This window comes from Lontra canadensis, unplaced genomic scaffold, assembly GCF_010015895.1.
Source record: "Lontra canadensis isolate GAN:19392208 unplaced genomic scaffold, GSC_riverotter_1.0 scaffold105, whole genome shotgun sequence".
NCBI lineage: Eukaryota > Metazoa > Chordata > Mammalia > Carnivora > Mustelidae > Lontra > Lontra canadensis.
This window is the reverse complement of record NW_022631099.1, coordinates 1259950-1274000: the sequence shown is the minus strand read 5'-3', so window position 1 is coordinate 1274000 and position 14051 is coordinate 1259950. Positions and strand designations below refer to the sequence as shown.

General features: G+C 59.2%; 1 protein-coding gene across 3 annotated transcripts; it reads right to left on the bottom strand.

Moving 5' to 3' along the window:
- Window positions 1–1254: 1254 nt before the first annotated feature.
- Window positions 1255–13892, bottom strand: SLC35C2 (solute carrier family 35 member C2). Of its 3 annotated transcripts, XM_032838543.1 has the most exons (10): window positions 13799–13892; window positions 9238–9612; window positions 8493–8643; window positions 7558–7621; window positions 6793–6865; window positions 6081–6249; window positions 5915–5998; window positions 3331–3506; window positions 2107–2236; window positions 1255–1807 (listed from the first exon to the last, which is right to left on the bottom strand). In XM_032838543.1, the coding sequence occupies exons 2-10, from the start codon at window positions 9355–9357 to the stop codon at window positions 1674–1676; spliced, it is 1101 nt and encodes a 366-aa protein (XP_032694434.1). In that variant the 5' UTR covers window positions 9358–9612; window positions 13799–13892; the 3' UTR covers window positions 1255–1673. The 3 variants fall into 3 exon arrangements, with proteins under 3 accessions (XP_032694434.1, XP_032694435.1, XP_032694436.1); XM_032838544.1 differs by lacking the exon at window positions 13799–13892 and having other exon boundaries at window positions 9238–9967; XM_032838545.1 differs by lacking the exons at window positions 8493–8643; window positions 13799–13892 and having other exon boundaries at window positions 9238–9341.
- Window positions 13893–14051: the final 159 nt, after the last annotated feature.

Sequence of the window (14051 nt, the reverse complement as noted above, 5' to 3'; positions counted from 1 at the left end):
TCGGAGGGCGACCTCCACTCTCAGAGGGAAGTCTGTCTGCCTTGGGACTGCGGGGGCAGGCGTAGATCTCCTCCCAATTCCTCCTGAGCCCCGAGGCTCTGAGACCTCAGACTAAGTCCCGCCCCCTCCGCGGCCTCGGCTTCCCCGCTGGCTCCCTGCCCGCGGGTCCCCAGCCTTCTCGGGGATTTTCTACAGCAGGGGCTGGTAATCCAGCGCCCCGAGCAGACTCCTGGATTGGGAAGTGAGGTGTCCCTGGGACAGAGCCACACCCTTTTGTGTCTGTCTGCCTTCCTGCTATGAGGGCAGAGGGCGCCAGAAGACGAGAGCAGCCACGGCCCGGATTATCTGGCCCGTTTTACGGAAGTTTGCTAACCTGTTTCTAAAGTGTAACTGTCTTCCTAGGCTTAACGGAGTGTGCTTTTGTGGCTCCGATGTGATTAGAGCAGTCGGTGACAAGCCCCATCCTGGTCCCCGTCCGAAGACACCACTGTCCTCTTCCCAGGACCCCAGCCTGGATTCTGAGCGCGGCGGCCGGCGGGGTGGCGCCCGGGGAACCGCGTGGTGCAAGGGCGCCACCTGCTGTGGGTGCCTCGAAGCACTTCTGCCTGGAAGTGCTGGGCCTTGGGGAGGGGGCGGCGGGGGTGGGGGGGACCCGGCCTTTGAAGCAGAGGCCAGTTTTCAAAACCCTGGCACATCAGAGCAGGATCTCGCCCAGCCCTCTCGTTTTATAAAGGCTGCAGTGCAGAGGGGGTGTGTGACCGGTCCAAGTCAGGTGAACAGAAATTCTGCTCAGATCCCCGAGGCCCCTAAGCCAGTCCATCTTCGTCTCTTCCACCGGCATGTGCTTAGCACAGGACCTGGCTGTGAATCCTAGTTGTCACTCGTGTAGGGTCCTGATTCCATGGTTGTTGAAAGAATTTGCAAAACAAACACTCATATACATTTAATCTATTATCAATATTGACTCTGTCTTCTGAATAACCAAGAAAATTATTCCCATTTCACAGAGAAAAACACTGGGGTACAGAGAAGTTAAGCAACCTGCTGAAGGTCACACAGCTAGTAAGTGACAGGACTCGAATCTAGGCTGTGAAAGCCCGAACAGCCCCAGAATGGTGCTCTGTTCATACTTTTTTCCCTGCCTGCAGTCTGACCAGTCATCTGAAGGCGGCCCCCCGCAGGGAAAGAAGGGGAGAGGAAGGTCCACATCCACCACCCCCCCCAGCCCCCATTCCTCCAGGCAACAGCCAAGTGGCCAGTGGACTGTAAATCCTTTATTTCCAAACTATAAATAGACCTGTACTGAGAAAAGACACGCCCCAGACCCGAGGGGAGATGCCAGGCTGCAGCCTCAGCATCTCCCCTTTCCAACTGCTCCGCAGTCTAAACCCGGCCCCTTAGAAACCCGCTCTGCCCCTGGAAATGACCACCTGGGCTGTCAGCGCCTAGCAAGCCGCGGAGACCAGCCCGCTCCCTTGGCCAGCGGGGCACATCTGGGCCCTGCTGTGGCCCGACGCTCCCCCCTCGGTTGCACCAGTGACCTGCGGGAGCCCCGCCACGTGGTCCCGTGCTCCCCGAGGCCCAGCCTGGGAGAGTCCCAGGCCCCTGCTCCCGGGCTACAGTGAGGTGCGAGGCCTGGGAGCAGCCTGGTTCCCCGCCAGTCCCCTGGCTTGTCACTGCTGCCCCTGGGCCACAAAGTACTCCCCCTCCTCCTCGTTGTCCTCCTCCTCTGGCCGGCTGCTCCGGAGCAGCAGCTCCAGGTCGGGGTGGGAGCCCAGCCCCTTCAAGGGTTTAGGGCCACCGTCACCTGGGGACAGAGAGAAACCAGCTGTAGACCCAACCACAGTTTTCTTGGTGTCCCCCGATGTGCGTGTTGAGTTGCCCAGGTCCCACCTACTCTACCCCACCCCCTGGAGATGACCAGCTTCTGAGCAGGGGGGCGGGGGGAGCCCATGTGGAGATGCCTGCGGCCCTGGGTGAGTGGAGCCACCTGGCTTTCCCGGCTGGGTGGCTGGGGCCCTAGGGCTGGGTCAAGGGGAGATCAGAGGGGCTGAGTCATGAGGGCGGAGCACCAGAAAAGCGGCTTCTGAGTGGGGCTTGGGTTACCTCTGGCGTGGAGGGCTTTGAGAGCCACATGCAGGGAGATGCCCGAGAGGCAGAGTGCGAAGCCCAGCCAGTTCAGGAGGCTGATCTGATCCCCCAGCAGGTGGGCTGCCAGCAGCAGAGTGCAGACTTCCTAAAGGCAGAGGGGCAGGAAGGGGAAGCGATCAGGAGTTGGCTCCTTTGCAAGGAAGGCAGACGGTGGGGGCACCGGGCACAACCGCAGGGCAGAGCCCGGCCTGCCAGGGCTCCTGGGGACGGGGGCGGCCTGGCCAGCAGGGCAAAATGGGGGCTTCCCTGAGCTCAGAGCACCAGGCCTGCCGGCAGTGCTTTCCTCCCTTGGTGCTACTAAGAGGCAACAATGGAGGTGCTCTGCACAGCATTCTGTCAGGGTTAGAAGAGGCAAACCAGACCCAAGGCTGGGAGCAGTGTCCAGCCTGCGGCCATGTGCACAGGAGGGAAGGACAGCTGTGCTTCCAGAAGGCACACAGACATGGAGGGTGCGATGCTGCCACAGGAGAATGCCGCGTCACCCTGGGCTCCACAAGACACACACTGGCCGCAAGGCTCTGCAGACACGGTGGCTGCTGGTAGGACTGGTGACATGACTCATTCTGAGAACCGCAGCTCACGCCTCTTCCTAAGCCCCTTGGGGAGACGTACGGTTCTGGGTTTAGGCAACACTGCTCTGGCGCCAGTGTCTGTTTCATCAAGGAGAAACCGTACCCCGCCCCCATGGGCCGAGCAGGGTGGTGTGAGGGGTGGCAGGGGAGGGGGACGCCTGAGAGCAGAGGCACGTGTGCTGCTGGGCAGCAGTAAAGGCAAAACAGGAAAACAAAACACTGCCCCTTGCTGTGACCATGGCAGACATCACCAATCAATCACAGACCACTTTCCCAATGAGTCTGGATGGGGTTTCTCAACCCACAGCTCCAGGCACTGCCAAACGACCAGAGAGCAGAGTGGGCATTCATGGTAACAAGAGAATGCACCCCAGGCCCAGTGGAGTCAGAATCCCAGCTCAGCCACCTGCGGGTGTGTGTCCTCCATCTGGGAACCACCCTGTAGGACTGTGGCCAGGACGGGAGGGAGTTTCAGACGAGAGCACCCTAAGCAGGCTCTCTGTTTCGTCTCTGCTGGGATCTGGGGGGCAGGAGCTGGGACAGAAGCTGCTACTGAGCCTGGGGTCTGTGCTATAAGACAGGACTGGGGCCACCCCCACGTCTGCACCTTAAAAATGCCAGCAATGGAGAGGGTGAGGCTGGAGGTTCTGGAGACCAGGAGGAACTCAGAGAAGCCCAGACCAAAGGCGAGGATCCCTCCAAGAAAGAGGCTCCCCAGCACCCGCAGGAGCAGCCCGGTGTCCTGGAAACGGAAGATCTTCTCTGATGTGGACAAATGGAGACCTGAAAGCAAAGGGAGAGAGTGGGAGGCCACGTGCTGGTGTCCCCAGGGAGTGGGAGACCCAGCATGGGGCAGTCACTCCCCACCCTGGCCCCACTCGCTGCAGCCCTGAGGAGGGGGATGGCAGGTGGAAGAGAACACTGTGCAGACAGCCTTACACCTGGGGACCCAGGGAAGCAGCGATGGCCCCCCGAGTGTCCCCGTGCTAGGGTGGAAGGCCTGTCCCCTCCCTCGGTGCTGACCTGCCTGTCTTTAGGAAGGAGTGCAACTTCGAGTGGCCTCTGCAACTGTGGTAAATAGGGGACCAAAGAGAGGCGGGGCGGCCCATCAAGTGACAACTATTAGCGCCCTGGGCCCTGAGGCAAACCCTCCCTCTCAATGTCAGGTGGGCCACCTAGCAACAGGACTTCATTTCATCCTCCCAAACCTTCCCCACTTTAATCTGGGTCTTCGCCATCACTCAGCCGTGGGACATGGCTGAGACATGCCCCCTCTCGGGACCGTCCCCTCAGTGATGAAATGAGAGCATTTCAGCCAGACCTGCGTTTCTCAGGCAGTATAACGTGGGGAACGGTTCTCAAGAAGTAAACGCACACACGTAAATACAGGACAAAGCCTTGTTCTTGAGACACGCCCACAGGCCCCCACACACCAAGTTTGGTGTGGCTTCTAGAGGGTTCCTGGCCCTCCAACACTGTGCCTCCTTAGGTCTGTGCACAAAAGGCCCCGAGAGAGGCACACAGCAGGCACCTGTGGGGGCTGGAGGCGGGCTGAGCACTGAGATTTTTGGAGGGAAGCACCTACGAAGTGTGGAGTGACAGTCTCTCCCGGGCAGCAGCCGCCCGATGTAGGGCGCCCTGTCTGGTGCTGGGCTCAGCAGCACTGCAAAGGCGGCGGCAAATTGAAGGAAATTCGGGAAAGAGCAACATAAGTGCTGAAGGCGCTTGGGGGATTAATTTACCAGAAAAGATTAAAGGAGCTAAATCCATGCAGCTTTGCTAAGTGACAACTCCCAGGGCTTTCGGCGTAGGGGGTGCAGGGATGGGGAAAGGTGTCCGTGGCCAGGACGGGAGGGGGCGTGCCGGGTGGCACAGGGGGCAGAAGGCGAGGGTGGGGGAGACGGTAACTGGGAGAAAAAGGAGGCTGCAGAGCAGAAGCTTCCTGGACAACGGAACCAGCTGGAGAGTTCGAGACGCTTCACTGCTTGAAACTAAAATGGATGTGGGGCAGAAATCTCTGTAAGGACCCCGAGGACAGAAGGAAGGGACTGGGGGAAGGATAAACAGGGACAAAGACTAATCTTGAAAGCCAGGAAAGGAAGGAAGGAGGCCGGGACGGTTCCCCCCACCCCCTCTCCTCTTGTCTGGGAAGTGAAGGTGGGCGGGGAGGGTGCCCTACCCAGCCTCCTGCCCCTCGGCCACACACTCCATCCCCCATGCTGCCACCCTCTGAACCTACTGGCCGCACTTCCTGGGAGACCCTGCCTGTCTGCCTCTGCCTGGGAAGTCTTTTTGACTTGGCTTTCCACGCTAGGATCCTGAAAGAATTCCCAGCCCTCTGCTCCTTCTAAGAGACAGAACATGTCATGGTTAAGAGGAAGGACTCAGGAACCAGCAGCTGGAACAGAATTCTGGCTCATTGGGCGTTTATCTTCACTTCTCTCCACCTGTTTCTTTGACCTGCACGATGGACATAATGCTCGTACTGCCACGTGGGGGCTTGGGGGAGCACGTGTAAAATGATCCGAACAGGGGCGCCCAGGTGGCTCAGTGTCTGCCTTCCGCTCAGGTCATCATCTTGGAAACCCGAGATGGAGCCCCGAGTCGGGCTCCCTGCTCAGTGCAGTCTGCTTCTCCCTCTCCCTCTGCTCGTGTTCTCTCTCAAATAAATAATCTTAAAAAAAAAAAAAAAAAAAAAAAAGATCAGAACCACCCTGGCATAGCTGTCTGGCTGTACCACGTCCACTATCATTATCGTCTGTTGTCTTTTATATACGTTTTTTTTAAATAAAGATTTGATTTATTTGACAGAAAGAGAGAGAAAGAGAAAGACAGCACAAGCAGGGGGAACAACAGACTGAGGGAGAGGGAGAAGCACGCTTTCTGCCGAGCAAGGAGCCTGATGCAGGGCCCGATTCCAGGACCCTGGGATCATAACTTGAGCCGAAGGCAGACATTCAACCAACTGAGCCGCCCAGGCGCCCCTTACGTACACTGTCTGTGTAAGCATTTATCATGCTGGATTCCAGCCATCTGGTTTAATGTCTGTCCAGCCCTTCGACCAGGCTCTGCCAACGGACGGACAGCACCTTTGATCTCTGTAACCTCTGCAGCTACCACAGAGCTGGCCTCAGAGCAGGGAGGGGGATCCGTTGCACCGAGGGGCCCCCAAGACGGACGACCCAACATACCTTCAAATATGGCAAAGAGAGGGAAGAGCCCCAGAAACATGAGTGGCTGCAGGTGGAACATGGTGTCAATGGGGTTCTGGAGCCCTGCGGGATGAGGATGGGCGTAAGTCGTCAGGCCCGGCCTGGCCTGCCTCCACCCTGCCTGGGGCCCACGGCCCGCTCTCACCGAGTTCCGCCTTCTGCAGGAGCATCTGGGTGAGGGTCCAGCGGATGCCACCGATGAAAGAGGCCCCCAGCACCAAGGCAAAGCCCTCCACGTTGAATTGTGTGGACTTGTAGGTGAACATGAAGAGGCCTCCGGCGATGAGGAGGACCACCAGGACCAGGGCCGCACGCTAGCAGGGTGGGGAGCAGCGGCCACTGACTGCAGGGTCCTGAGTTTCTCAACTCTGGAGCCTGGGCCCAGGGGCTATGCTGGCTGATCTGGGGCAAGAAACCCTTCTCCCCCGTGACCTCTGGGGTCCCAGCCAGCACCCTCCCATCCATGTAGGCAGGAGTGACATTCCCTGGACATGTACCCAGCATCCCTACTTAAACTTCCGGAGTAATTTCCTACAGCTGTTCTAGGCCCCCAGGAGGTCCCACCATACTCTGGCCCTGGCAAATAAGGGGCAACTGCCTCCAGGACCCGCCTGCGCCTGACCCCTATCCTTGAACCCTTTCTCTTTTTGTCACTCTTTTGGTCATTATACCTGCCATGCCAGCTGCTAAGTATTCTCAGCAGTGGCCTGTCCTAGGTCCTTCCTCAGTGACAGGAGTTATTGCCAGCTGGGCTGGCGTCTCCTCTGTCACATACAGTTGACAAGGCACTGCTCAGACACCCCTTTTAGTCTTAGCATCTGTGGAGGTAGGAGGGACCAGGGGAGCTGGGGCCTCACCAGCTCCTCCAGCTTGAAGATCAGGGAGAAGATCAAGATGAAGAGGACGGCGGAAGACTTGGTCATGGTGTACCTGCGAGGACAAATTACCCACGATGCACTGCCAGGGCCCAGGGCCCAGAGCTGCTACCAGGACAGGAGCCCACGGACTGTGCTGGAAAGGTGGGAGGCTGTGGGGACCCCTGACTTCCCTGAGGGCAACTGGCTCTGCTCAGGGCAGCTGAGCAATCTGAGTACAAAAGACCGAAGGCCTGAGTCATCCGGCTGATACGTAACCTTTCATTGGCAGCAATCTCTGACGAAGGGGCCTCTGACTGTCGCCAGAGAGAAGAGGCTCCAGGTCAACCCTGAGCTCACCACGTCCTCTTACTTACCTGCTCCTCTGTGGGGACTGGGATCAGGAAGGAGGAAAAGAGAAGGCGGGACTGTGCACCCTGAACTACAAGGTCAGCGATGAGAAACAGCTGTTACACCTGCCCCTCTGTGGGGGTCAGTGCCCTTCCTCCCCAGCATGACCGGCACCGCTCTGAGCGCCTGGCACCCCACAGCCACCGGGCATGCAGGCACAGCAACCCTCGGAGCCCATCGACTGCTGGGAGGGCTGCTGGCTACCAGCGCAGAGCTGAGCAGGGGCTGCTCCTGGGGGTGGTGGCATAGCCAGCCCACAGGCCCCACAGGCCAGGGTAGGGGGTGTGGACAGGGTCAGACAGGGCGCCTGAGCCTGGCGCTGGGGGCAGGGGGCTGGGAGGGCGTGCTGGGACTCACAGCGAGACGGTGATGTAGAGGAAGCTCCAGTTGGACAAGCCCACGTCAAGCGCCGTTGCCAGTGCTGTGGAGACACGGGCGCCCACCGGACATGTAGCCAGGGCGGGCCGGCAAGGGCAAGACAGTTGTTAGACACTTCCACAGCGCCCCCAAGTGCCCCCTGCTCTGCCCTGAACACCCTGGCTTTCTCTGGGGCCCTTGCACCTTCCTTTCACAGCAACTGAAGGCTTAACTCCTGGCCAAAAAGAGGGAGGGGTGCTACCCCAGCAGTAGGGCTGATGGGCAGGGCAGGGCGGGGCCTGCTAAGTACTGTGACTGTCCCCAGAGGAAGGGTATTAATCCCTCACGTCTTGTCATCCCTTCTGCGCAACTGGTCAGAGCAGCTTCTCCTCCATCCGGTGGAAGGCACACTCCTCATGGAGGACCTGGCCCTCCAGGATCTGTCCCTGCCACCCTCTCTTGCCTCCCACTTCTCACCAGCACGGCAGTTCCCAGCATCCCAAGACGCCTTCGGTCCCCCTAAAGACCCGCACAGGCACTAAACCCTCGGCCATTTCAGCCCATGCTCCGGGAAGCCCTCCCCACCTGGGCCTGGGTTCGTTCCCCTCCTCTGTGCTCCGAGGGGCCCCTCATCGTCCCACGAGCAAGGTGAGGGCTGGTGTGGGCTTGGAGCGCCTGGTCAAGGCCAGTTCTGCATCCGGGGCTTTTCCCGGTGTGTGTGAGCATGCGTGTGGTGTGTATGTGTAGGGGGGCCTGCGGAGGACATGAGAGGCAGAAGTAGGGCTGGGGGGAGGGAGGCTGAGAGGAGTGAAGGGGGTGGGTGGAGAGGGCCTTCTCTCCATGCCACCAAGGCTCTGTTTGTTCTCAGCCCACAGCTTTCCAAACGACACTGCCCCCAGCCTCCATGCACCCAGGACCGCCCCAGGGCCACGAACCTGTGGGAGCCACTCTCCTGAGGTAGTCTGTCCAGCTCAGCACTACGCGGGCCCTGTGGCTGGAGCACTGAACCAGGGCCCTGGACAGGGCAGAGAACAGGAAGATCACGGCCAGGTGCAGCATCGTCATGAAGAGTGGGAAGTGGAAGCTCTAGGAGCCCAAAGCACAGACAGCCCGGCATGGTTTACAGCCCCCCTCCCCACTCGGCCAGGCCAGCAGCAGTGGCGCCGGCCGTGGGGTTCACTAGGGCTCTACAGCGGCCAAAGGGCTTCTCCCCCCCGCCCATCAGCAATCACTTGGGATGAGACTCATAGTTCCAATACTGGAGATCATGCTGAGAGCCAGTGGCAGACCAGGGGTCCACCGTGCCCCGGTGCTGTCTCCACCACTTCCCGGGGCTCATCAGCCTCCCGCTCCAGCCCCCGGGTCACAGCCAGCGCTGGCCAGTGCAGCTGGACCCTGAAGTCCTTCTCTACCAGTTGATAACCAGTTGCTGCCTTCATCCCAAGTGACCCTAGCTCCTCCTTGGTGTCTCCCCCTTTCCCAATTTCCCTTCGACCCACCCATCTGAGGGGAACCCCTGGCGTGGCAGGGCTCTAGGGCCCCGTCCCATCACGAGGGTGACTGCCTTCCAGTCTCATCAGCTGAAGCCCGTGCCAGCCTGTGCTAACTATTCGGCGACGCTGGGGCCCTGGCTGCAGCCCCCTCCCAGCCGGCCCCCTGTGCTGCGAGGCCTCCCATTACCTTCGTCAGCCACTTGTTGTAGAAGGTGATGCCGATGGAGAAGCAGTAGTAGAGGAGGACCAGCCCCAGAGTCAAGAGCGCTTTCCACACAAAGGCCACGTCGAGGCCCCACCGCCCCATCCGGGGAAGCTGCAGCTCCCAGGCTCCGGGCTGGGGGGGGCAGGCGCCCCTCTGGAACACCGCGGCGGGAAGAGCTGGCTGAGCTGGGCCGCGACTGTCAACAAGGGCTCCTGGCTGGAGGCGTCCTCTTCACCTCCATGATTCAGAATCATCTGCGGAGCCGCAGGCAGAGGCCTCATCCGAGGGGCTGGTGGCCTGAGCCAACGCTTTCCATGACTGAGTGGCCTCAGGGCTCACGTGTCCCCAGGTTGGAGGCTAGAGGAATGGACAGGAAGCTCGGGTGGCTGGGCAGAGCGAGGGTCCACCCCACCCCTGCCTGCAGGGAGGGGGCCAAAGTGGACCCAGCAGGGGCCAGGAAGGAGTGCGGGCCCAGCGTGGGCTCACAGAGCTCTAGTCGCTTTCACTCTGTTGCCTCAAGCTGTTCCATGAATTGCCGCCAAAGTGACCTTTTAAAAACGTAAATCTGATCATGTCAGATCAGATGTCAGCCCTACAGTGCTCCCCGTGCTCCTCTGATAAAAGACCGAAAGCCTTCTTGTCAGCTCCGCCATCCTGACCCGTCCCCCCGCTGGTCTCTCCAGCCTCGGCTCCGGGCTCTCCGTGCCCATCCCACCGGCTGCCTGGGCACCCCCAGACACACAGGCTCTCTCCTCCCGCCCGAAGGAAGGGATGCGCCGCCCACTCCCCATTTCCTCTCAGCTGATGCGGCTCAACTTCAGCTCTACGGTTGTCTCCTCAGGGACTACCCCACCTCGATGGGCTGCTCCCAGGCTCCCCACCTTCCCTGCAGTGGACATGCGCAGGGCAGGCTGCTCTGAGTGGTGTCTGTCCCCTGGGAGGCTGAGCCCCAGGAAGACGGGAGCACGGTGCTCCTGGCAGTCTTGCGCTCACTGGGCACACTGAGTTGGCCATCTGGGTCTATGACTCAGTGCAAGGGAGGGGCACTTGGTTTTCAGGGAACTGATCTGATCTTTAAGGCATTAAAAATGGACCAGGAAACCAATACCTCCCCTTCCCTTAGGCTCTAAGGACTGCTCCCCCAGAGGCGGGGCCTGCTTTACTGTCTTGCCTAACTAAACCGCTCCCGGCCCATCCATCTAGGCAGCCCTAATTAGGGTCTAGAGCACACAGGCTCTGAGACCAGGCTGACCCAGGTGCACAGTTATCCCACCTGCCACTTCACGTGTTTGTCCCTTCCGTCTCCGTCTCCTCCTCTGTGACGTAAGCAACCTGTTGTGATGCCACCTCCTGGAAGCCTTCCGAGAACCATCTGACCAGGCATACCCTACTTTCCCCATCCCCAGTCCTTTCTGAAGGGAGTCTTTCATCCAGCTCTGTACACTGGAAGCTGGGTTATCACTGCCCTTCCCAGAGGCAAACTGGGAGCTAGCATAAGGTTTTGTTGGAGGGATATGGTAGGGCTACGATTCTCTTGAGGGGAATTTTGGAAACCTGTGGGGGTGGTTTTAGGGGAACTCTCCTAGCTTTTAGTGATATGGGGGGGGGTCTAAGAGAGTGACAGTCCACAAAACTGAGAATTGCACCACATCCTTTGTAACTTTGATAATCCACGTAGATATAAGACTTACTTATAATTACCTGAACCCTGGACCCAATTTTTTTTTTTTTTTAAGTAGATTCTGTCCCCAGCATGGGGCTCGAACTCACAAGCCTGAGACCAAGAGTAGTGTGTTCTACGGACTGAGCCAGCCAGGCGCCCCAAGAACCCAGCTGTTTTACCTGATGAAGTTTTTCCATGGTTCTATCGTGCACTGCAATTTCCAAGAGTATGTCTGCCATGGACATGTTTTTCATAGAACTGGTTTTGAGAATGAGTTTGGAGAAACCACACCATCTGCAGCAGTGGCCCAGCAGCACGGCTGTGGTGCTTGCACCGTGGCTAGCGCGAACCCTGTGGCCCCGCAGGTGGGGGAAGCATGGGCTGCTTCACTGTGGCTTCTAGCATCCTTACCTTTCCCTATACCTGGGTTTTTCAATCTTGGCATTATTGATACTCGGGGCCAGATCATTCTTTGTGCGTCATGGGATGTCTAGGAGCGACCTGATCTCTACCTACTAGAGATGCCCCTCCTCCTAATCCCAAGTTGGGACAAACAAAAATGTCCCCAGACATGGCCAAATGTCATGGGGGGCAAAAGCGCTCCCTGCTAAGAATGACTACCTACACCACAGAGGCAACCACAGGGCCTTCCACCTGCCAGCACCTGATCCCCGTGGTTCCCACCCAAGGCAGGGCAGTCTGTACTTTTCTGTGAGTCAACTCGTCACATACTCTCCCTTTGGTGCAGTTTCTGCTCCAACATGGCAATCTGTGCCAATCCCCCCCCACCAAAACCTCCCGTTCAAATCCCACCCTTCCTTCAGTCAGTCCAGGTCCCCTACCTCCAGAAAGTCCCTCTGATTACCTCAGCCTACAGGGAGCACTGTCTCCAAATTAACAACACTCGTTCTACTGTCACCTAACCCGAAACACAAAATCAGACCTCAGCTAGAAGGGCTCTTGGAAATCATCTAGCCATTTACTCAATGGCCATTTATTAAGCACCACTGTATACCTAGCATGGGAAATAGAGATATGTAACTGATACAGTCCCCACCCTACTTTTATGGTAAGGGAAACCAGGCTTAAAGAGGCAAATGCTCTTTTTCAAATCCCAATTAACAAGAAATGAATTCCATATTCTGCATTAGTTTCCCCAGAGGGCAGCCTAGCTGGGAGCAGCAGCCACATCAGGATGGAGTTGGTGCATAGCCTCCCATAGCACCTGGCCCCCCTCAATCTCCGTGACTGTAACATGGGCAGTGCTATTTAGTGCTACAAGTGTGAGCTTGGGATGAGAAAGACCTGGGATCCATTCCTGGCTCCTGTATGAACATGGGGACTCTTGCATGTCCTGAACTCTTGACCTCATCATCTGCCTCTTGGGAGGCGAGTCAGTGGCATCTGGTACAGTGCCTGATGGTGGCCTGTGGCAGGGTTTATGCCCTTCCTGGCCCCCTTACAGCAGAACTCCCCCAGGGTCCTCAGCACTACCATCCCTACTCATTTGCAGCCCAAACTCACTTCAGCCGGCCCCACTGCTCCACTGAGTCCCTACACCTTCCCCTTTGTTCCCCTCTGAGGACCAAGTCTCTGTTTTCATCAGCACCTTACAAAACTGACCACTTCCTTCTACTGGTAAAGCCTCCTGGATGCCACACCACACTCTCCTGCTGTTTCTTCTGCTTTTCTGGACTCCTGGCCTTCTTCAATGGCTCCTCTTTGTCAACCAACCTGTAAAAAGTTGACCCCCTGAGGGATGGTCCCTGGCTTTTCTTCATTTTCCCTTGAGTAATCTCATCCCATCTGAGAGACATTCCAGTGATTTCTAAATTCTTTCCATTAGCCCCACCCTTTTCTGCCAGCTCCTGGCTGAACCTCCAAGAGTCTACCTGGTAGCTCCACCCAAGATACCTCAAACAGAAGGTACCCCCAACCTATTCCAAAGTCATTAGTAAATGCCAGCACAATACACCCGGTTACTTAAGCCTAAGCCCCCAAATGAATGATGAACTCATCCCTGACCACTCTTTCCTTCCTTCCTCCAATCCTATCCTAGGTCAGTTCCTTCTCACAGATCCCCTGTGGACCAGCTGCCTGTCTTCACCTGCTCCAGGCCATCGTCTAAGCCATGGTGATCTCACCTCGGGGCTGCAGTGGTCTCCTAACTGGTGTCCCTGCTTCCTCTTTCCCCGACAGCCCGGAGTCCACACAGCAGCAGGAGAGAAGGCTCACGCGCCCGAAAGCAGACCACGCCCTCCTAGGGCGAATCCCAACACCTGAGCGGGCCCGAGAGGAGGGCCTTCCACCATCTAGCCTCTGCCCGTGTCTGCAACCTTGTTCTCCCGCCACTGCCCCGGAGCCCGCCACGCTGGCCCCTGGCCGTTTGCCAGGGCCATCGAGCCTGCGTCCTTCTTTGCACCGGCCGTTCCCTCTTCCGCGGACCTTTGCTCGGCTGCACCCTCCTCGAGGGCCCGCTCCTCGTCCTCTTGGCACCTCCTACCACCTGACGATGCCCAGTTTGCCCACGTGTCTTACTGCGCGCCCCGCACTCCCACCCCACCGCGGGATGCGGCCTCTCCGCCGCCCGGGCCGCGTCCGCGCAGTTCCGCCCGGCTCAGCACCCGGCCCGTCGCCGCGCGCGCAGGCAGCGCCGAGGAAGCGCGCGCGGCAGGGGGCTGGGGAGGGCGAGTGGAGGCCCCGGCCCCTCCACAGCGCGGACACGAAGGCCCGAGAGGGACAGGAGCCCGGGCGGGCCCCGGCGCGCAGAGCCCGGCCGGGACCCCACTTTCCCGCCCGGCCGGGACCCCACTTTCCCGCCCGGGCTGGCCCTCCCCCGACCGCGGGAGCGCGCGCAAATCCCGCGGCGCGCCCACTCACCTCGGTCGCGGGCGCGCCGGGCCGGATCCTCCCGCCGGAAGTGCGAGGCCGAGCGCCGCCGCGGGTGGGGGCACTTCCGCCCGAAGACGCCGAGGGGCGGGGCAGGGCGGGGCGGGGCTACAGAGGTTGGCCCGCCCGCACCGTTCTCGGAGACCCTGTGCCGCTTCTCGTGCGGTCTTTGCTTGGGTCACCCGCGCTCCATCCGCCACGCTCTGGCGCCCAGTGCGTGTTGCGGAGGCATGCGCACCCGGGG

Bases quoted from the DNA above. Each gene is read 5' to 3' on its own strand.
- SLC35C2 (XM_032838543.1), bottom strand. From the start codon at position 9,357: ATGGGGCGGTGGGGCCTCGACGTGGCCTTTGTGTGGAAAGCGCTCTTG. The intron at 6,250-6,792 runs GTGAGGCCCCAG...CCACCCTGCTAG, and splicing joins TCTTCAAGCTGGAGGAGCTG to CGTGCGGCCCTGGTCCTGGT. The intron at 1,808-2,106 runs GTAACCCAAGCC...CTCTGTCCCCAG, and splicing joins CAAAGCCCTCCACGCCAGAG to GTGACGGTGGCCCTAAACCC.